The sequence below is a fragment of the Sciurus vulgaris genome (assembly GCF_902686455.1).
Source record: "Sciurus vulgaris genome assembly, chromosome: 5".
In the NCBI taxonomy this organism is placed as follows: Eukaryota; Metazoa; Chordata; class Mammalia; order Rodentia; family Sciuridae; genus Sciurus; species Sciurus vulgaris.
Window position 1 is genome coordinate 91,760,729 of NC_136465.1, and position 24,480 is coordinate 91,785,208.

The following is a 24,480-nucleotide window of genomic DNA, read 5'->3' on the forward strand; positions in this document are numbered from 1 at the left end:
ATAATACTAGAATCATTTGGGTAAAGAAACATTTGGAATGGTTTGTATAGTCACCTCCATAGACAAACTCATGTATAAGCAGGAATGAAACATTTAGGAATCAAATATTTATTGTCTTGCGTTAAAATCCAAATAGCTAACTAAAACTGAAAACTTCACAGAATGATGCAGAAGATTAAGGACATAATCTTAAATGTAGTCACATGTCATTTGCTAAAGTACAAGTTACAATTTAAAAGGAAAATAGAAACTGTCTTGGACAAACGGTTTTTTATTCAGATAACCCCAGATTTCAGCTCAGGGTCCCACTATGTGAAGAAGATTTTCAATAGCAATCACTAAGTCTTTATAATCCCAGCCAGAGGGTCTTTCAAGAAAATATAAATTAATTTTCTCTAACACTTAATGAAATCAACGAGATCAGGATAAGCTATGATGAATGATACGCTATGATGAATGCTACTTGAAAAGGAGATGACAGTGAACAAGTTTCCCTTTAGTGTTGAAAAATTACACTTCAAACTCAGCTAACTCAGCTAAAGTTAAAACCCTTATTCCTGAAGAAATAGGCTCTACAACATTTGAGGGTGTCTTCTTGTCCTGACCTTTGAAAAAATAAACTCCTTTCTTTATCATCACTTTATGAGTGTCGATTTCCATACAGTGATGCCTTTGAAAGGGTGCTGGAGGTTAGCCTGTAGCTTGCTCAACAAGAAGAGAGACATTTTCCAGTGACAGACTGCACAGATGAACACAGCCACAATGCATCAGGAGTAGCCTCCAACAGCAGCGGGAGTGTGAGGAACAAAACTTAAAAGAGCTCAATTGAAAAGTACCCTTGTTTGTCCTTCAGTGGAACAGCACTTACAAAGCCTCTTCAACATGTACTTTGTCAAAAGGACAGTGAGCAACTAAACAAAAGCAACTCAAACCTCTGCCAATTAAAGTATCTTTAGGCTTTTCCCCTGATCTGCTCACTTTTGATTTTTCCCACCTCATCAAATGTGAGTTTAAAACAAGACTGAATTTCAAAGTGCCCTTTTTTTTCAATTAATGGAATGCTTTGGGATTTTTGAATTTACGAAAGCCTAATTCTGTAATTTTCCCATTAAAAAAATAGTAATTAGAAACTTGATAAAATTAGGGGTAATTCTGAATTTGTATTTCAACTTGTCTGTTAATGTGATATGTTTCAATTTAATTTCTAAAGGGCTGCTCAACAACAGGCATTTAACTTATAAGAACAAACATTGAGATTTATAACATAAATTCAAACATCACACTTGTAAAGCTGATATGAATGCTCAGAAGGCCAAATCTCATGCACCAGGGGCCTGCCTTTTTCACAGAATAATTACATATAATGTTGTAGTAAACTGCAGATGAAAATGCACTGCTTATAAAACCTACTTAAGCAATCCTAAAGTAAATCTTAAATCGGGGGGGGGGGGGGGGAGAGTTTATATCTATCTGGAGAAACTAAAGTCAATACATTTGCAATAAAAATTAAAATGCACTAACATAATTTTTCTGAAAAAAAACCACAAGTAACAGAAAGTGCAATCAAGTGAATTACTTTCAGGACATGTAAATATCAAAAAGATAGAATAATATCCATGAATAATTTCAAGTTTTAAAAGAGGCCAATTTTATGAACAATGTGTACATTGTTTTGGGTTCATTACATCTAGGAATAAATATAAAAAGTGTGCAATCCAATCTACAAGTGGCACAACTGGAGTTAAGTGAGTGTTTTTGGCATTTGCCTCTAAGAATCTGTATTACACTGCACTGTATCAGTGAGAGTGAGAGAAAGAGAGAGAGAGAGAGAGAGAGAGAGAGAGAAACAAGAGAGAATCTGCCTTTCCTTCACCTAGTGATGGGGTATAGATAACTCTAGAATAAAGGCTTGAGGTCTGTCACAAATATACATTTTCAAGCCCATTCCATTATTTTTATTAGTTCTCACATGAAGAGAACTCTTTTTGTGAAGTCTGTACTAAAAGCAATGGACTGCTTCATGTACAGTAACACTGGGTGACTTTGGTAATATGTTGTGCCTTTAGGGTCTTGTCATATAAAATGGTGAGCAAAGATCTTGTGAAGTTCAGAGGGAAAAGTTCCAGTTGTGTAAATAATGGGAGAGCCAAGTTCCAGCAGAAACAGAATTTCATATGTGAATGTAGTTTCTCACACACGCATCATGGCAAAACAATCCTGGAGGTGTGGGTCTCACACCCTAAGAAAGAAGAACAGGGAGGGAGAGAGAGTTGCTAAATGAAACCAAGCAATGCAGGATCTAAAAGGGAACAACACATACAGACACACACATGCACACTCATGCACACAAAAGAAATAGTGGAAATAAAGCAGAATGAAGGAGAAAAGCAAAAACAAATGAATCACAGGACAGAAACTGAAAACCTGAAACTGAAAACTATGAAACTTTGGGTCCAAATATTTGACTTCACATGTATTCACATTTATTGGGGAAAAGCAACCAATCCACAAATCCTATGTTAAATTGCCCCTCCTAGTTACATGTGTGTCACAATTTGTGATTTCATCATTCAATTCAATTTCATTCAATTTATAGAAATTTTCATTCCCTTTGAAGTATAAATCCTCAGGTAGGAAATTGTCAAAACACGTATGTATGTATCAGAAGGAATTTATATAGGTAAACATCAAAGCAACTACCTCTCCAGGACTTTCATGACTATTGGATTTGCTGTTACTTTGTTATTGTTGTTGTATTGTTAATTATATATATCCTAAATTTCCAAGTTTTTGTAGTTTTGAACCAAAATTTTTACTATATAATAGTATCTAGGGAAAAGAGCACTATACACTTTGGATATACTTTAAAAAAATCATATTTCCAAGGAACTAAGACGAGATACTGACAACAACTGGTAAGAGTCCAAATTGATTACAATTGACAAAGTACTCCTATATGCATTACCTCATTTGTTCTCTTCAACAACCTTCTGATGAAAGTAGGGCAGTCAGCATTGCCAATGTAAAAAGGATATTCATTATTTTAACACAATTATTATAGAAAATTAAGGCAAGTAAATATAATATCTTAAAAGTATAAATTAAAAGGTAATGCTCAATTTTAGGTAAAGAAATCCTTAAAGTTGCATCTTGCATTTCTGTAAAATGTTGTAAATTTCAAAAGAAAAGTAGGTAAGAGTATATTCAATATATTGCTAAACACATGTAAATGATCACCTCAAAATTGATCAGAGACTAAACTATATAGATCTTGAACCATAATCATTAGTAATAGTAAAAGAATCAAAAGTAAAACCCCACCACAAAATTCTGTTTACTTAACTCTTTTTTGCATGGATTTATTTGAAAACCAGATAAAAGCTATGTTCTCTTTCTCAAAAAATAGGAAAAAAAACCACAAAATTTCCATCAACTCATAAATAACTCTCATGATTTATAAAGCCTCTGCAGCCACTCAGGAATCCTGAGTTTGCTCACAGCCTTGTTCATAAACTTCACTATTCTTGAGGGAACATGTCAGAGTCCATGGAAGATTAGAAGGAGCGAGGCAGGTGCGGAAAGAAGACAGTTACTCTCCTACCATGCACATAAGTTGACCTAAAGGAGGGGGAAGATCAACAGTAGGCTGCCCCAGTCCTGAGATTGTCCTGAGAAGTAGGAACTATGATTCTCATGCCAGTTCCATTTACCTAGAAAAGGGTACTGCCCTCCATTATGTTGAAACACTATTAAAGAATAAGTTATAGTTTTATATTCTGGAAGATTATTCAAAAATCAATCAAATTCACTTTTCACTTTACTAAAAGCAATGGAATATAATTATTATCATGACCAGTAATCCATAGATATGTCAAAGTACTGCCTTAGTGAAATGTATAATAGCCAGTTAAAAGATTAATGTGAATAAAAAATTTACATTAGTGTAACAAACCCATCATGTGTATATTTTAGTGTTACACTCTGGGTTTTCAAATATCCAGCTTTGTGCCAGGATAACATGTTAACCTTTGAGTCACAGAAAGAAGTGAAATAAATGATCTCAAAATTCAATAAAGATAAGATATGCTTATGAGGAAATGAAGCCTGAAGAAAACAGAATGAACTCGAGAGGCAGTGGTAAGGGGGTAAAGGAAGAGTCTGAGTAGGATATGAGGCAAATTTAGATGAAAGCCAAGTGAAACCTAATGCATCTCAGGGAAGTGTTTGCAAAGGCTGGAGAATGTCACCTACAGTGAAGACAAACAAACACCTACTAAGCTCCTTATCAGAAATTGAAGGGACTCTACCAAGAACATTGTACTTAGATAAGCACAAACTACTGTGGAGGAAGTCAGGAGGTAAAGAAATGGGGTCCTGCAGAAAGAGCTACAGTGATGAACTAGTGCTAGCAGTATAAGCCAAGAGTCTGACAAGGGTGTTCAGAGAAAACTGTTGGGTCTTAAAAGGTGAATAAAAACTCATCAGGTAGATAAGAAAGAAATGGTGTTTAAGGCAGAGGAACAGTATATGAAAAGGCACAGTATATTAAACATATAGACCGTTGAAGGAAATTGCATGCATATTGATAAGTCAGCAAGAGAATGAGGACTTGGAGCGTTGTGGAGCATGGGGTTAGAGGGCGAAAAGAGGGTGGAGTCAAGTTAAATATGGTCTTGTAAATATGGAGTTTCCTGGGGAACAGTACTTCTGCTCTGAGTTTCCTCCATACAGTAACAAGAGAAAGTTATGAAGCCTTGTTTTATTTTTAAATATTTTTCAGAGGTTGGGGGGATTGAGTGAAGTAGAGAGGAGAAGCAGATATTTTTGTCATCTCTCCTTCTTTAACCCGTGACAGCAATGGAGCAATATTGAAGAGTTTAAACATTCTTCCAGCAAATATTCTGAATACCAAGTATGTGGCTTTAACTCACCTTTAAAGAGTTTAATGGTAGAGGAGAAACACACTAATACATATCATGTAATCAGTATTATGTTAGAGTAAGGATAACAATGATGGAAATTCTTGAAGATGTGAAAACAATGAATGGAGCACTTATACCACATGCCTCTGTCAAGCAATTTAGGTTTGAAGAGAAATGGAATTGTAGATAGAGGATGGAAAGAAAGGAAAACTGAGTTTTGTTTTTTGTGGTTCTAGGAAGGAAGAAACAAATGTGTCAATACCTTGAAATGTCCATTCCAAACAAAAGCCAAAGTAATAGACATTAATGCAGAAAGGTTAAAGTAAGAATCTGGTTGTGTTTTTTGCATCTAAAGGAATCCTATCCTAAGAGATATCTAAGGTATTCATCAAAATAAAAATTATTTTCACCTTTGCTATAATTTTCCTCAAGTTGCATAAAATTAAACTGAGGTTTGGATTTGACCCATAAATATAATTGTTGACCTGTATTTACAAGTCAACAATGCCCTGATACCTAAAAATTGAGGACACAGGGTATTTGTGGAAAGCTAGCTCTATCACAGAATGACATAGTAACATAATTTTAAACCTCTTTTAAAAAGTGGAAACACTCTCCCTAAAAGATAAAAAGGAATAAAGAACATTTGAATCCATGATGTAACTGGGTAGACAAAAAAAAAAAAAAAAACTCAAAAACTCAGACCCATACACCATGGACTGGACTCTTCATCTGACTTTAACATCAAACACTGTGTGACATCAGACACATCTTCACGTTGGTCTACCTCTCTCTAAAATGACAATGGGGGCCGCAAATGTGTCCACATTTCATTCCAGTTCTGAATTTCTCTTAGTCAACAACAATTTCTCTTAGTCTCTTACTGTATGGAGGAAACAATTATTTTTCTGCTAGACATTTTTTAGACATTTTTTTCTAGAATAAGATTTTATTAAGGCACATTCTAAGACTTTATGTTATTTTTTTTTGAGCAGTTTAAACTGAAATGATCTTCTATTAAAAACTTTCTGAAAATTTGATAGCTATAGAGGCATAAAAAATTTACTTTAGTAGAAAATTATTAAATGCCACTAGTATTCAATATTTCAAAGGAATTTAGACACACACGTGCTAATGGGAAACATTAAACAACTGTGTGACAAAAATTCCTAACTGGAGGAAACAGTGTGAGCAATGGTTAAGACGTAGACTGTAGACTAACAGTGACTTCAGTGTGATATATTTAATCATCAGTTTCTCATCTAAAAATGGAAATAATAGGAATCGGAATATTTAGATCATGTGAATGGTATTCCCTAAGACAGGAATTCTGGCTATGCATGGCAGCCCTCATATTAAGATATGCATACATATTAAATATTTCATATAAAGTGCTTAACACTGTAGTTAATACATGATATATACTTAATATGTGTTAACAATTTACATATATTATATTTTCTATATTTTATGTATTTCCCCCCAAAAACATCATATACTTTCAGGGTCTTGATACAGAAATTATGTGTTTAATATATACATAATTTAATATATGTTTAATATACTGATATTAAACTTCATTGTGACTCTAGAACTGCTAAATCTAATAATGCTAACTGATAGAGCACAAATATTATCAAATATAATAGAACTGCAATACATAGGCCAGATATTTAAAACCACAAATTTACTATGAACTTTAGCATACCATGTCAGTTGAGTTGACATTGGATGATAAGAATCTTTAGCACCAGGCCTCTTTGGGTGATGAGAGGCAAAAAGTATGACACAGCAAAAAACACAAACAAAAATATGTTTTATGTACAAAATACACTATTATATTCCCTAGTGTGACTCTTAAAATATTTTAATTAATTGCTTGAAAAACTAGGCTAGAACACAGTACAGTCTTTTCATCAACCCATATGCAAATCTAGTTTTCTTTCTAACCATCTCACCTCAGTGGACTCCTTTTGTACAGCACACTATGCTTTTCTAACTTCTGAATTTGTTAGTTTGCTACTGGCAGAGTAAATTGGAAACAATGCTGTCTTTCTATTGAAATCTGCTTTCCCCTCAACAAGAGGAAGCAAAGGCAAGAATATGGCACCCTCATAATCATTTAGCTGGGGCTTAATGAAATTTTCATCACAACCTGCTGTTTATTTTAATGGCCTTTGAAAAACAATGGAAAAAATAGTTTGAGGGAAGAAAAGATTTGTCTGTGGCATATATTTGTGAGTTTAACAATTAGTTTCCTTCATTCTGTCTCTGTTCCACTCATATCCATATTGCTGTTCTCTTCATAGAGATGTAACAATGTTTGGCAGTTTTCAGAGTATAAACTTTTCTGTTCTTTTGTTAAATTTATTCCTAAGTGGGGTTTTGTTTGTTTGTTTGTTTTGTTTTGTTTTTCTTTTTCATGCTAGAGATCTTTGTGTGTGTGTGCTATACATAATGCCACAATCCTAATGCTTGGATGATGTAAGGTTTTAGTGACATTTCTCAGGTCCAATCTTCTCCTTTGATTGCAAAGTCTTTAAAGACAATGTTTCTTTCCAACTGTGGTGAAACATCTACACAATTCCTGAGATACAATTTTTTTCCTGAAATTATAAAAAGTTTTCTTCAACATTCTATTGATTTGAATAAACTTCCTGTTCCGTAATTATCTTATTGCTTTTTTCTTTATGCTTAAAATCATCACTATACTCAAATAACTATTTCTCCATGACACATCTCTCAACTAATACAGTAATAAACATTTTTGCCATGACAAATTATCAACAAGAGCAAGTTCATTTATGGTTCTATATGCTCAAAGCACATGTGCAGAAATCTTGTATATTCAAACATAAATAAATCTTCATGGTTCTATATGCACAGAGAAATTATCTTTCCAAAACTCAGACTTCAAGATGCTTGCCTTGTAAAATTTACATCTATCCTCCTAAATTCTACCTCTATATTTTTGCTATATCTTTATATTATGTAGTAACAGGTCACTACTTAGCCAAGCTTTTAAAATATTTTAGAGGGAAAAATACACAAAAGCACATAAATTTGGGAAATACAAAAAATAAAAACAGAATAATGTTCACATGCAATGGCGATGTTTATTTGTGTCTATCCTCCCTGCTACAGATGCTCCATCTGCTCTTTAGCCTGAGTAGCAATTACTAGCTACTATACTTTTGTACTAATTCTTGATACTTCTTAATGGCTCCTGCTAAGTAAATCAGGGTTGGAGTACTGTCACTTGCCCTCTTTCCCATCAGGATATATCTACGGGGTTTAGGCCTGTTGCATACTTCCAAATAAACCCTAAGGCATTCACTTGTAAATCAATAAGATATGCTGGGGGAATACCAAGGTCATCTACCAAATTTCTTGGAGAACATCATATAACAATAAACCCCCCAAATTTCCTTTGTAACATAGTCCATACCACCACAGGTCGGTTCTTCCTTTAGCCCTACATCCTGAAGGCATCTGAAATAATAATCAAAAATTTATATATGAGGGAAACACTTCCTAACTTACTCTATGAAACCAGCATTGTTTAACCTGCCAAAATGAGAAAATGACATTACATACAAGGTAAACTATAGACCAATATATGTTATGAACATAGGTACATATATCCTCAACAAAATATGAGCACATCAAATCAAACATAAAAAAATTAACTACAGAGACTCAGTGGTATTTATTCCAAGTTTGCAGGCTGGTTCAATATTTGAAAATGACATAGGCTCAATAGTCTAAAGAGGAATAATCTCATACCAAAAAAAAAAATTCTTGACAGATTCTAAAATCATTCCTGAAAAAACCCCTTAGCAAATTAGGAACAGGAGAAACCTCCTGAACTTCTGCAAGAGACTTATAGCTCATTCTTAATGGTGAGAACTAGATGCTTTCCCTTTATATCAAGAACAAGATAAGGAAGTTCCCTCTCACCACTCTCAATCCACATGGTTCTGGAAGTCTTAGTCCATGTCCAAAGACAAGAAGAGGAAATAAAAGCTACACAGGTTGAGAAGAAAAAAATTAAAACTTCTGTTTGCAGATAACATGATGGTCTAAGTAGAAAATTTTAAGAAAATTGATAGAAACTTCTAGAGTTAAGAGTAAGTAGTGAAAGGACACAGAATACCAGTTTATATATGAAAGTCAATTGTATACTATATGCCAGCACAAAGTAATTGGAATTCAAAATTAAGAACACAATCTGATTTTTATTTACATCAGTTGTTTATACCAGGATATAAATATAACAAAATAATTAAAAGACCTATATGCAGACAACTATGACACTCCAAAGAAATTAAAGATCTTAATAAATGGAGACACATTTTGTATTCATGAAGGTGAAGAAGCAGTATTTTCAAGATGTTACTTCTTCCCAATGTGATCTGTATATATAACAGGTTCTCAATCAAATTCAAGTTATTTGGTGGGTATATGCAAACTTATCCTAAAGTTTATGGAAAAATCAAAAGACCCAGGATGACCCACAGAATACTGACAGAAAGGAAGAAAGTCAAAGGACTGACACTACCCAACTTCAAGAATTATTATCAACCCATAGTAATAAAGGTAGCATGGTACTGGCCAAAGTACAGACTAATGAATCAATAGAACAGATGCAGAGGGCAGAAATAAATATACACAAATGCAGTCGACTATCTTTGGCAAGCGAACAAAGGCAATTCAATGAAGAAAGGGAGGTCTTTTCAACAAATGGCATTAGAACAAACGGAAAGCTATAAGCAAAAGAATTATCACTAACAAAACTTACACCTTTTAAAAAAATTAACAATAATCATAGACCTAAACTGTAAAATGTAAATTATAAAACTCTAGATGTTAACATAGGAGAAAATCTAAGTGACCTTGGGTTAGGTAATAAGTGTATATCTATCAAAAGTATTAGCTATGCATAAAAGTCAGTAAATTGGACTTTATTAAAATTGAAACTTTCATTCTAAAAGAAAACATTAAAAGAATGAAATCACAAGCCATATACTTGGAGAGAAAAATTTACAGAATACACTTCTGCTAAAAGACTTGTATCCAAAATATATAAGATGTCTTAAAACTCAATTTAATGGAAGTGACTACGTTAACAAATGCACAAAAGAGCTAAACAGACACCTCACCAGAGAAAATGTACAGACAAGCATACGAAATGAGGTTGAACACTGCTTGTCATTATGGAAGTGAAAAATCAAACAATGAAATACTATTACAAACCTATTTAAATGAATAAAATCCAAAAAACTAACAATATCAAATGCTGAAGAAGATGTGGAGCAACAGGAACTTACATTTATTACAGAAATGTAAAATCATGTAAAATCATATAGATGCTTTTAAAACAGTTTAGCAATTTCTTAAAAAGCTAAACGTTTTGCTCTCATATACTGCAGCAATCATTTTCCCAGGTATTTAATCAATTGAGCTGAAAACTTATGTCCACACAAAAATCTGCACATGAATATTGATAGAAGATTTATTCCAAATAAACCAAAACTGGAAGTAACCAAGATGTCCTTTGATATGCAAATGGATAAACAAACTGTGGCACATTCACACAATGACTATTATTCACTGATAAAAAAAGATGAGCTATCAAGCCATGAACAGACATGGAAGTAATATATATTAATAAATGAAGAGCTTGTCTGAAAAGGCTACATGCTGTAAGCTTCTAATTATAAGACATTCTAGTAAAGTTGAAATTGTGGAGATAGGAAATCTTTTCAGCATTTGCTTGGTAACCTGGAAAAGGAGGGAGGGATGAACAGGTGAAGCACAGGGGATACTTAAAGGTGATGAAAACTATTTTGCATGGTGGTGTAATGGGGACCAAGTGATTATATCCAGTTATCAAAACACTTAAAAACGTAAAATGCAAAGATTGAACCTTAATATAAACAAATTTTAAAAATCACTTAGAAGTTTGAGAACTATATCAGGAAAGAAAACAAAAAATTTAATTGTACTACAAATTATGAAAAGACCTTACTGAATGGGGTGAGGAAAAAGTAAGTTACCTAAGTAATTTGGGAAATGAATGGAATCTCTAAGAACAAAAGCACAAGGAACTATATATAAGAACTATACTCTAGTTGATCAAGATATCTCCTATCACAATACCAGTTAATAATTCTGGTGTTGTTATACATGCATACTGTCGTTGAACAATTAAGGGAGTGGATGGTGGGAATCAGGTTTCTCAAAGTTGGGTGGGAGTGTACAAATCAACAAGAGATGATGCTAGGATAATCCATGTGGAAATGGATTAGTATTGGATACATTATTAAGAATTCATGTTTATCTTCATGAAGGTATTGTTAAACACATTAATATTTGTACATATGTAAATACACAGATTAATATAAACTCATAGACGTATTTGCTGTGCCAACGGAGGGGACCTAAAAGAAATGGCACCTCAGAAGTAACTATGGAATATTACTCAGCCATAAAGAATGATAAAATTATGGCATTTGCAGGCAAATAGATGAAATTGGAGAATATCATGCTAAGTGAGATAAGCCAAACTCAAAAAACCAAAGGTCAAATGATATCGCTAATAAGTGGATGAGGACACATAATGGGGGGAGGGAAGGGTTAGTGCTAGGGTTAGAGTTAGGGAGGGGAGCAAGAATGGAGAAAGGAAGGACTGTATAGAGGGAAAAGAGGGGTGGGGGTGGGGGGAAGGGAAAAAATAACAGAATGAATCAAACAACATTACCCTATGTAAATTTATGGTTACACAAATGGTATGCCTTTACGCCATGTACAAACAGAGAAACAACATGTATCCCATTTGTTTACAATTTAAAAAAATAAATAAATAAAAAAGAAGTAACGAGCACACCTAGAATCCAGACCTTTTCTCCAATAAAAGGAACCAGGGCTTCTTGGAGAAACATCTGATTGCAGGCCTGGAGTATAAAATGTACAAAATGAGTCGTTTGCACTACAAAAAATCAGGTAGTGCTAAAATAAAAAGAACAAATATAACCACAATGCTAATGGAATGTCAAAAGTGACATATGAAGTATAAAATAAATATACATGAGTCTACAATAGCATAAATAATGACTAAATAAATGAATGAGGGAAAAGAGATAAATCTCCTATGGAAAATAATTCCAATTCAATGATGTACATACACGACTCTAAACAAGAGGAATGCACATAATGCCCTACTCTTTAACTGTGTACATGCACAGTTCTGTCCTTTCAAAGAGTGTAGTGTGGAAAAGGGGCAGGCAGCAACCTTACTGCAGAAAAACCTGACAAACACTACTTTAGCCAGGTCATTAAGGACAACATCCACATTCTTAATTGCACAGGAAGAATATAATGGTAAGATGTGACAAAAAAATGCACTTTACCTCTGTGGTCATCCTCCCCAAACTGCAGACCCCAGTCTAATTAAGAGGAAGACACCTGAAAAATTCCGATTAATGGATATCCTGCAATATACCTGAATCTCAAAACTTTCAGGGTCATCAAAAACAAGAACGGGATGATTATACCTAGGATTGTTTACTGTATATCTCAAAATGCAAGAAGAAAAGATTCTGAGTATTTTTATCATAAAGAAGTCATAAATATTTGAGGAGACAGGTATGTTCAGCCTGAATATAACAATGCATGAGTACATTGAAACATAACATGGTACCCTGTTAATATGTGTAACTTTTGCTTTTATGTTTAAAAAAACAAATTTAATTTTAAAAATAAAGAAAACAGGAACAGTCTAATAGTCGCACTCAAAAAGACCCTGGGAGATATGACAACTAAAAGTAATGTGTTAGTTAAACCTTCATGGCATCCCAAAACAGGAAAAATTAAAAAAAAAAAAAATGCTTGATGAAAGCAAAGGAAAGCTGAATAAAATATGGACTTTGGTAAATAACAATGTATCAATATTGGTTCATTAATTACAACAAATGTAAGATATTAAAAAGAGAAGAAACTATACAGGGGGTCCACATGGGAATTCTATATTATCTGATTAATTTTTCTGTAAATATGGAACTGTTCTATGAAAATAAAGACCTACGAATTTAAAAACACATGAATTATGATAGGGAATACCTTTGAATATTTGGCAGCTAATTTTTTTCCAAAACACATTTAATGATAGAAAAAAACACACTAAAATGTTGTGACACCAAAGATACAAAATAATTTGAATGGAAGAAGTTCATCCTGTTTAATGAACAGAATACGCAAAAATAAATATTAAAAATAAATGCATCACAGGTTTCATATCAAAAAGCTGCAAATTTAAATCAATTTTATTTTCTTCCTTAATTTTTTTTGTTTTTAAAATAATCTGTGTAATAAGACCATATTATTTTTAATATCAGGAAAACACACAATATTTTTTAAAACATTGTCTGGGATCTCCTTAGATCTCCATTTTTAACTTCATGAATATAGAAGCGAATATAAGGTAAGAAAATATCAAAAGTTCTTGAATCACCCAATCATTTCTAGAATTACACCCAATTCTAAGAACATGAGAACTGCATAAATAAAAACCATAATCCATGGCCCAGCTTTATATTTGATAGGGATGCAAGAATATTTATCACATGATTCCCAAATAAACTAGTTAACATACATTTTGTGTCAAATATTATTCGTCAGTGTTCTAACAGTCTAGAAATGAGTACGATAACTCAGTATCACACAGTGTACATGCAGTATGTTTTTGGTTTATAGTATGTGTTTGCATATCATTGCTGGTTGGTTTGACTGAAACAGGAGATGTGTTCTTGGGTATGGTGTGGAATTCATGCTTAGGGTGGACACTGGTCTAAGTAAGAGTTTGTAAGCATCAGCAACATAAAGGATGATCGTCCATCATGAATGAGCCTCTATTGGTTTATTTGCTTTTACTTTTAAGTATGCATATCACTTTCAGGCTGCTGTCAAAAACTGTTGAGGAGATTTAGAGATGAAACTTAAAAGAAAAATTCAGAAGCTCAGCAAAATGGGGAACACTTCTAGCAGAGTAAGAGAATCAGTAATTTTTAAATATACAATAGGCCTATCCATATTAATTTTGGACTATGGAAGAAATAGACCTATCAAGGTTGGATAAGATATATTAATGTGTAAAGCTTTAAAACTGCAATGAAGTTCTAAAATGGTCCTTGAGGAAAAGAAATTATTGTAGATAAACAAACAAGACTGAGATATTTGACAGGTCTGTGACTTTTGTGAACTCTGCTGCCACATTCCATTCTTGAATCTAAGTTTCACTCAACACAACTCACTTGTGTGTAAAAATAAGGAAGATATCACAATATAAATGTATGATTAAAAAAGTCAAGAGAGGTGTGTCTAAGTGTTTCTGAGGAAGAATACTGTTCATCTTCATTGCATTTGTTTTGTTCAATTTAACTCTAAGAGCAGAAAGGAGGGGGGGGGAAAAGCACCTAGGAGTTAAAAATCAATGCACTAAAACCAGGCAGCATCAATGACATGATTTCCTTTCCCAGTTTTACCTTCTGGCTCGTTTTTGATAAGCTCCTCCATTTTCCTCTGCTTCAAGGTGTCAACAACATCAGCCAAGCTGCCCTTGCGCCTTTCAGGAGTCCCCAGGGTTGCACTAGACAAGGACTCGCCACTCTGTCGCCCACCTTCTTCTGCCTTCTGAGGTGAGGTAGATGAGTTGTGTGGAGCGAATGAAGACATAACTTTATTGCCATCAACTTCCTGAAAGACAAATCAAAAGAAAAAAGATTTTTTGTTTAAAGTTCAGTAAACGCTTTCTAAATTGGTTATGTGGCTCACTGAGTTGACACATTAAAAAGTGGCATGTCCCTTTTTTCAAGAGCAAAAGCACAGAGAAATTTCAGAAAAGTAGTTACCTTTACAGGCTAACACTAGAGTGAGTCAGTGATCAACTCATAGGAAAAATCAAAATATAAGGCTTTTCTCTCTTAGACTGAAATAATAAGGCCTAAAACTAAATGGAAGTATGGTCTTATACAAAGCCTGTATTGACAAGATTTTATTTTTCTGCTTTTGTTTGAAAGTCTCCGATTTTTCCACGAACATTAAATGTAGTGCTGCTCTGTATTAAACTTGTTCATGACATTGTTATATTTAAGCAAACAGCATTATATGTACATTATTTTCATCTTAAGTAGCAGCCTTTTCTTGATAGCACTCTTAATTAAAGTGGGCTTCTGCCCTACTTCTCCAGCACACTCTCAGGCTTTTAAGAAAACACATAGGTGATTTTGACATCAGATAAGAACATTGCAAGTTCATTTCTGCTTATGCTGAAGATCTTTCTGATTTCATTTGGTACCTGAAACACTGTTCCGGCACATGCTGATTCCAGATACTCTTTGCAATTTTGTACTTTAAGCCTCACTGGCCCTATAAAATAGTTTCCTTCAGTGTTTGCTTCTTTATTAGTATACATATTTGTATTAAAATAATTTATTCTATAATTCTAAAATTTAAATGTTTTTATATTATTCGATTGTCATCATTTCCCTCATGATTTCTACCAGAACTTTGCAACATGTACACTATTTGAGGTATGTTTTGTATATAATATACTGGATTGATTTTTCAGGCACTTTCAAGAAGTGAAATTGAAATGTAAACAACAATTAATTTTTTACTGAAAGATTTTCCTAATATAGTCTCTTACTTTCATAATCCTTCAACTTCCCACAAGGTAGAGTTCTTAAAAATAAAACTGAGTCTTAAGAACTTTTAGTGTCACCCCAAATGTATTTATTATATCTTCAGTGTTAAAAGTTGCCATTAAAATATATTTGAGTGTGAACATATTTAATATTCAGAATAACAGATTACACCTGTTCACATAGTCCTTCTCTACCTTTTTAAGACATATTAATAGGATCTGTTGACTCCAGAAAAGTGACAAATCACATTGATTGATATCTAATGTTTTTAAGGTTAATGCTAATATTTTTGACTAGCTTAAAAATACTTAACTAAGAAACCTGTCATGGTAATGTTTTAAAGTGGATTAAAATAGAGATGTTAATGCAAGCAATATGTTAATGTGATTGTGTATTAATGGATATGAACAAGGACATTAGCTATGGTACAACATCAGTTTGTTGGATGGGGCTGAGATATGTGGAGAAAGCAAAAGTAAAAAATGTGTGTGAATAGAATCCTCCAAATTGTGATTCTAAATCCCAAATGGTTTCCATTTCTTACAAACATTACAGAAAATGTTTCTGATGTACTATACCTTGACTGAACTATACACAATTTAGTTTCTAACGTACTTGGGTTTAGAAAACAATATGCATAATGTAATAATTATAATCCCCTGCAGGTGAAGTGAAAATACACTTTTGGAACTGTGTATTTAAAACCCACGCATAAACATAAGCAAACACATTGTGTACACGTGCGTGCACACCCGCACACATACACACGCACACACACACACCCCTCTAGAAAAGAGCAGTCAGAAATTCATTCAGTAAACAGACATGCTTTTATGGATGGCCCATAACAAATCAGTGTAGTTTCATATATGTATATTACAGAATACAGTAAAACCTCTTATTTTTCATGTAATATTTTTCTTCTCATTTATTTCTGGGGACCAAAGCAGAAACACCCCAATGCTACCTTCATTTTGAACATTTTTATTTGTACTTTATTTTCACATTAAATGTAGACAAACGTTAGGATCAAGAATTGGTAGCTGACCTTCATTTGCCGTAACTGAAAATTCTATGCAACTTTCTACAGTATATCATCACTAGAGGAAATTGTGCTTCAATCTGCATGCGAATATACAGAAATATCAGAAGAATACTTTCAAATAAAATATCCCATTTTGCAGGTCTCTCATTTTCCACACTTTGCAAAGAGGAAAGAAATATCTTTAGAGAGTTTAACATATTTCACAAGTATTCTAAATTCAGTTGCCCCAGCAGGATTACAATAAATAAATTAATTAAACATCATTGCTATTACATGCAGGCATATTTATCTTATCACTATTTCACCTGTCTGATTACATTTTAGCCTCTGGCACTGTTGATCCTTTTTAACAGTTTGACGTAGTTAACAGCTGCTTCAGTGTGGGACTCCACTGTTCATTTACATGGTGAATAACTTGATAAGGAGTGCTGGCACAGTCTCCAGGAAAGGAAGTCCTAGCATCTTCAGTTTCTTCTCTGGGATTGCCTGTGCCATATGAAGTAATGACTATATGTTTCTTTGCACTCTGCCAACGAGTGAAATCCAGAGTCAACTAACAAAGGGATATGTGACCCAGACCTGCCATATATATTTTATCATGTCTCATAGATTCTAAGTATTTGAAAACTTCAGGGTTTTTCTCACAGTGATGTATGCCTTTTAAAGTTCAGTGATGAAAAAGGTTCTACACTTTCAGAATGAAGCTGAAAATCTTCCTCTGTCATTCTTCAACAAGTTTTAATCTTGTCCCCTTTGTCACCTTTGTAACCAAGAGAAAGGGCGTGCCTAAGACATCTATCCTCATTGAAATACCTGTTCAATTCATACCAAAAATAGCATTTTGCTATGAACATTTGAGAAGAATATTGTTCAGTCTTAATATTTAAAGTTTAATTTGGGTAATCAGATGAAATAAAGATACATGTTTCCTTTATTATTCAAAGGAAATTTCATCCCTCTTCTGGCTTCTGTCCACAAGAAACACACTACTATGCTTTTTTTGTTGTTGTTTGTCAGGCAAAGCCTTTATGTCTCATTTTAATTATTTTTTTATCTGCTCTAGTTAGTTATACAACTTCTTGGTCCTATAAACTAAAATAAACTGAAGTGCACAAAGGGTAGTAAAATCATTATATTTAATAATCTATCAGACTAAAATTGATAAAATAATAGCTACTGTTAATTGAATACTTACTTTGTGTTAGGCACAGTTCAAAGTGCCTTACATGCATAAATTTAATTAATTTTCATGTCAAGTGAAACTATGATTTCCATTTCATAGCTAGAGACACTGAGGTGCACAGACTGAAAAATACCTGAATGATACATGAATGATAAAACACAGGCTAGAAAATCAACCCCAATCTACTGGAATCCCCAGTCCTTCTTAACCTTATTTCTACTCTGCCTCTCTTTAAAAACCAAAAACAAACAAACAAACAAACAAAACCAACCAGGTGAGGTAGCTCAACCATCTAATCCCAGCTACTTGGAAGGTTGAGGCAGAAGAATCACAAGTTTGAGGCCAGCCTAGGCAATTTTTAGTGAAACCCTATCTCTAAAATTAAAAAAATAAGAAAAAATGTTAAAGGGATAGGGAGGCACTTGCCTAGTATATGAAAGGTCCTCGGTTCTATCCCCAGCATTGCCAAAACAACTGTCTATAGACTGTACTTTATTAATGTTACAAGTGAACAAATGTGCTGTCTACTTAATAATGAAGTATGCAAATGAGAGTTTTTCATTCCACTACGCCTAAAGAAAAGAAATAGCATAAATGCCTTTAAATTAGTTAAACGAACTATTTTCTAGTTTCCTAAAGCTCTCTCTTCAAATATCCATAGGCTTATGTCATATTTAAAAATGTGAATTTGGACATTTAAATCTAACATACAGAATTTTTTTCTAAGTGGCTATTCAGAGTAATTTTACTAGATAGTTTATGTTTTCTAAACTATCAGTATAAAATCTTGGGTATCTTCTTTTTAAAATTTTCTTTTTTAGTTGGAGATGGATAGAATACCTTTATTATTTATTTTATGTGGTGCTGAGAATCAAACCTAGCACCTTGCATAGACTAGGCAAGCACTCTACCCCTGTGCTACAATCCCAGCCCTGGGTATCTTCTTTCTAACAAAATAAAGTTTTGAACTTAGGAAAACGTTAAGAGGATGTGAACTATCATAATTTGATTCTCACTAATATAAGTTCATTAATTTTAGAATTATATAGAGGTAGCATAAAATGAACTAGATATAGAAAAAGTACTTTGCTATTCAAAAAGTTTTGGCATGGTCCTATTCTTCATCTAACCACAGGAGATTCTTGTAAAAATCACCAGGAAAAGATGCAACATAATTAAAAAATATCTTAAAAGATACACAGTTTGTTTATTCTTTAACTTCTGTAAAAAAAAAATGGATAAAATATATCTTATTACAAATGTTTATCTTGAAACAAAATTCCACTACTTGTAATATCTTCTGTCATATTGGAAGATGTTAAATTTAGTAATAGCAAAATATATATTTTATATGTTTAAGTAGTTCTTTCAAATATTTTTAAGAATTTTTTGCTGAAGATAATTTTTGATAACATTTCTGCATGGAAATCTAAACCATGTTTTACTCTTCTTAGATTACAGATCTCTTGATAGTTATAAATGTTCTCTTAAATATACACACATGTGTACATACAAACACATACTCATGAAATTGCAAATATTGTCACATGGAATTTTAGAGAGCTAATTACTTTTAAATTTTCACAATTCCAGCCGTAAATCTACACTATGAAATCTTCTAGGAACTACTGTTTATCATGGATTCCAGTTTAAGAAGCTGTGACCTAAATGTACATATTTCCAGAAAGTACTATAAACTCATCAAGTCTACAATTACATAATTTTAAATAACCAATTATTTGCCTTCCCAACCTCCTCAAATAATAGCTTCCATTGACATTTGATCACGATAATGTTAACTAAAGGTATATACAGCAGTAACTTAAAATATTACTGTTCCAAAGGTAAGTGATTACAAAAAGATAAATATTTCAGTTGTTCTTTTGAATACTAATCTTCCTAAAAACAGAGTGTCAATATAAGAAGGATACACTGAGACAAAACCAACACTTGAAGAAAATTCAATAGAGAACACTAAAAAGTTTTTGGTTGACACGATCAAATTTAGTATTCTGGGGAAAAGATATGTCAGTTCTGAATACCTACAAAACAAAAGTTAGCACTTACAGACAGACCTCTGATGGGTGTTGTTATACTTGTGATTACAGCTGATTTTAAAGCCATCCAATTTAAAATCTTTCCTTAGCTTTTCTCTGAAAAAGAGCTGCCTAATGGGTACTTAGGTCTGGTGTTTCCAGAGAAAAAAAGAAGGAAAATGACAGAAGCAGTTTTGTTTGGGTTATTTCCGTATTCATCTACCCAGAGAAAGCTTATCACAACTGGTCATCCTTCTATACTGAAAAAAGCCACCAAGAATACCTTTGTAGAACTTAGCAAAGTTTTTATAATAGCAAATATCCTTAGTGCCTAAACAACTACAAGTTTCACTAACAGTTTAGAGTTTAGATGAATTGTTCATAAATTTATCTGTGGAAGAGGCCTGCAAGATATATATATATATGCAATTTATATATATGCATATATATATATGCAATTTTCAAAAAGTTTCTTAGGAGATTGTGATGGTCAGATGCCAGACTTGGAAGTACTGGCCTATTCTAGATTACTAGCAAGCCACATACAGTCTTAAGAGCCCAACAACAGTTGTTAAGGAATACTTATATACATTTCAAGAATTATGAGAATCCCTGAAAATTAGTACTCTGAATCCTTAACAACATCCAATCATCACAACATGCATAAAATGGGTGGGAATTCTAAAGTACTTCAATAGATAGTGTTATCTATTTTTGCTCTGAGATCTATAAAAGCTCTTTATATCATGTCCTGCACAGCTCTAATTTTTAAAGACTACTAAAATTATCTTACAGTTTTCTTCAACTCACATACAACCTGCTCTTGAGATAGATCTAATACTCCAAACAGTGACAGGATTCATCAAGTTTAGTAAAAATTGTGTTATAAAAATGGTTCCACTGTTTTTCAGATATAGAATCTAGCTCACACTTCATTTTCCCTGAATTTTGGGACAGCATAAACAGATGTGTTTGATATTTTTTAAAGTCCAAAAATATAGACTCTTTTAAAGATTATTGTTCAATAGAAGGGAAATTCTGCAAAAGTCTAAGTTGCTTTGCATTTCTGTGTCAAGCACTGAGATGAAATGTTACCTTAGGCTTACATTTAATTACTGATCAGAAAACTAAAAATTAAAAAGGCATTCTTTTTAAAGATGCATTCACACAGTTCTAATAACAATAAAGAGAGCATAGCTTATTGACTGGTGATATGTGTAAATATGATTCTCTAAACACAGGTCTGTGAACTAATATCACTGGCATACCTAGTAATATTTTATAAATTTTTGTCAGCCCTCCCTCCAGAATTCCTAAATCAGAAACTAAAAGGGTGGAGCCCAACCATATGTGATTTAACAAGCCTTCTGGGAGAGACTGATGCATACTAAAGTTTGAGAACCACTGTTATAGAATAAGCTGTGAGAGTTAATGAGAGAGAAAGAGGGAGAGAGTGAAGAGGGAGATGATTAGCAGCTGCAGTGGGGAAGAAATGTATCATTAGACTGATAGGACTTAAAGGATATGAGAAAAGAGAAAAAAGAAAATATATTCTTGGGAGGAAAACTAATGGGACAGGGGGAAAGGCAAGGGTAAAAGGGACCAGCCATGCTGGAGGCAAATGATTTTCTTTTTTTAAACAGTCATGTATTTGCTGATTTTTTATTAACTATATAGATCAGAGAATCTGAAATTTTTGGCAAAATTGTATTGTGGAAGTAGATTGTTTTGGAAATGGAGCAAAAATGTGGTTTGAATTTATTGGTACTTTTATCTGTTTTATAATATGGAAAAAAGATGTTTCCTTTGTTTTTAAAATTATTACCATATTTGCCACCTAATTTAAATCCAGTAAATGAAACTGAAAGTTCAGGGCACATTTTCTGATTGTCAATGAGATGCTACAAACAGGAAAGAAAGTTTGGAAAATATGTTCAAATTCATGTACAGGCTCCGGGAGCAGAAGTATCTCATTTTTTTTTTTTTTTCAAATACTCCTTCAGAATCACGTTTGCTAAATCTCAGAAATGCTGTATTCAAGAATAAAATGTATGTTTTCATGTGCTCTCAAAACCACTTAATAAGCAAAAGTGGCATTTAGAGAATTGCTAATACATTAACTAATAGAACCTGTAAAAACAAAGAACATTTTGTGCTGTGACAGCCTCATTATCTTCCTGCCAATGATTTGTGCGCTTACTTATGATTAAACATCTAGCAAATACACTCTAAGACATTTGATGATCTCTTCCCCGAGGGCTCAAAGGTCAATCATAAGATGTTTCTAAACAAAAATTAGACTGCATATCAAAACATTTCTATTTAACACTTATCATTTACAGTAAACTTTCCATTTAGTGTAACTAGCCACTGATAATATACGATTTTTTTCATTTCTCGGAGAAGTCACCAGAATATTCTTACTGTAGTTGTTAGCAAACTTGGCTAAATACTATTCTCTCTCTTTCTCAGTATGAAAGAAGAAATGAGGCTTAAAGTATTCCTCAATAGGAATTCCTTGATAAATTGGCAAGTTAGTTGCTAAGTATAGGGAAATTTAGGGAATTACTTTTTTATTCTATCTAGCAAAGAATGCAGTTGTTTACAAAGAGTAGAGATTTGGTAAAGTTAACAAGTCCTTTGCTGGCCTTGCTTTTAAGTGGAAATTGACTACATGTTTAATAGTAACTAGAATAGATTTTAATCCCTTTACCCTATGGAATGAAATATGCCAGCAGCAAAGCAGAATAAAGCAATGGCTAAGCAAAGTAGAGTGGGACTGGTATTAGGTTTAAATCCAGGCACTATTATGGACTAACTATATAATCTTGGGCAAGTTACCTAAACTCTCTAATCTCACATCCTCATCTAAAACAACAATAATAAGAGACAACTCATTCATAGGTGCTTATATATGTGAATATATATATATGCACACACATACAAACACACTTTAAATTGATCTCCTGAATTCAACAGGAATGAAGAAATCTAAATAGTAAAAGATGGAGATATTATTTCATTCACTCCATTTTCCCTTTCACTGATCTAGTAAAAACCTCTTGGCTGGGAATGTAGCTCAGGGGTAGAGCACTTGTTTAGCATGACAGAGGTCTTGTATCATCCCCAGCACTGCAGGGAAAAAAAAAAAAAATGTCTGAATACTAACTTAAGAGACAGCATAATGAGAAATGCAGAGAATCTTAAACCAAATACCTGTGTTTCAAATGCTGGTTCTACCATTTACTAGTTGCTAACGTTTTTGAATGTTTTTATGCCTCACATTCTTATCTGCAAAATAGTGATAATTCCAGTGTCTGACTGATTGGGTTCTTAGAGGATTATGGGTTAAGATGTAATGAGTTATCTGAGTTAGGGGATTATATAAGTAAAGCTATGTGTTACAAGTTACAAAACTCATACAATGGTAACTGGGATTTGACAAGAGCTACATAAGTATTTGTGTGTTCCAAGCATCATGTTAGGTTATAAAGATAAACAAAATATATAGTATGTAAAAACGAATAAAGAAAAAGGTCCTTTATCAGAAAGATGCAGAATATTAACAAGAGACAAACCCTATTCCCAGTCTTCCCACCAAAAATAAGAAAACACATATGCAAATAATTTTATAGTTATTTCTGCTAAAATCAAACTGCATCCCAGGGAAATTTTTTTTTTTTTTTTACAGAATTGAAAACATTTTTAATGTGGTTTATTTTAAAATTTATTTCATTTATCTTTTCTATTTAGACATACATGACAGTAGAGTGCATTTTGATGGAGTACACATACATGGAATGTATTTGATTCTAATTAGGATCCCATTCTTGTGGTTGTACATCATGTGGAGTTTTATTGGTGGTGTATTTATATATGAACATAAGAAAGTTAGGTCTGATTCATTTTACTGTCTTTTGATTGCTATCCCCTCTCCCTAAAAATAACCTAATGTAAACTTTGTTTAGGAAGAAAGCAGTCTATTATGTACCATACAGTGTCAATGGCTTTTACCTCTGTTCCCTACCCAACTTTCAAATTTCACAGCTCCATGGTTAAAAGTAGTAACTCATGGAAATAATCGGAGAAACATTGGTCAATTACAACTCATTACGAAATACAACTTTTAAAAAGCAAAGTCTGAGAACACTCAAGAGTATTGAACTGTTTCATAAATACATGACACTACTTATATTGCCATATCTCTACATTTCTTTCCTATTTTTCCTTGTTCTTGTGAGATATGAACATCAAGATTTTTCTTTCTTCATAAGAATATCAGCAGGACTAGATTCTCTTGCAAATAAATCCTGAGGTTCCTTTACACTATAACTACAAAGCACCAATAATGGTAACAGGAAGGACAATCAGCACTAATTCTCCATTTGGCTAGCTTCTCTCCTCTGTTTCAGTAGCACTATGAATAAAATCCCTTATGGGCAATATGTCTCCTCACTGGATCAGGCTAAATTTCCAGCAGAACATCAGACCCTTCTATCATGACATCAGACTAACCCTATCTTCCTATCTAAAAAAATGTGAAGGGCATTTTTCTATACTAATCGAGAATTTCAGTTACACACTATATTTA

At 33.1% G+C, this 24,480-nt stretch overlaps 1 protein-coding gene across 16 annotated transcripts in view; it reads right to left on the minus strand.

Annotated features, from left to right (window-relative positions):
* Positions 1-24,480, minus strand: part of SOX5 (SRY-box transcription factor 5) — a 955,660-nt gene that overhangs the window by 273,824 nt on the left and 657,356 nt on the right. For all 16 annotated transcript variants that reach the window (XM_079142036.1, XM_079142038.1, XM_079142034.1 and 13 more), the window contains one exon: positions 14,465-14,675. In XM_079142036.1, the coding sequence (XP_078998162.1) occupies positions 14,465-14,675 (211 nt within the window). The remainder of the gene's footprint in view (positions 1-14,464; positions 14,676-24,480) is intronic.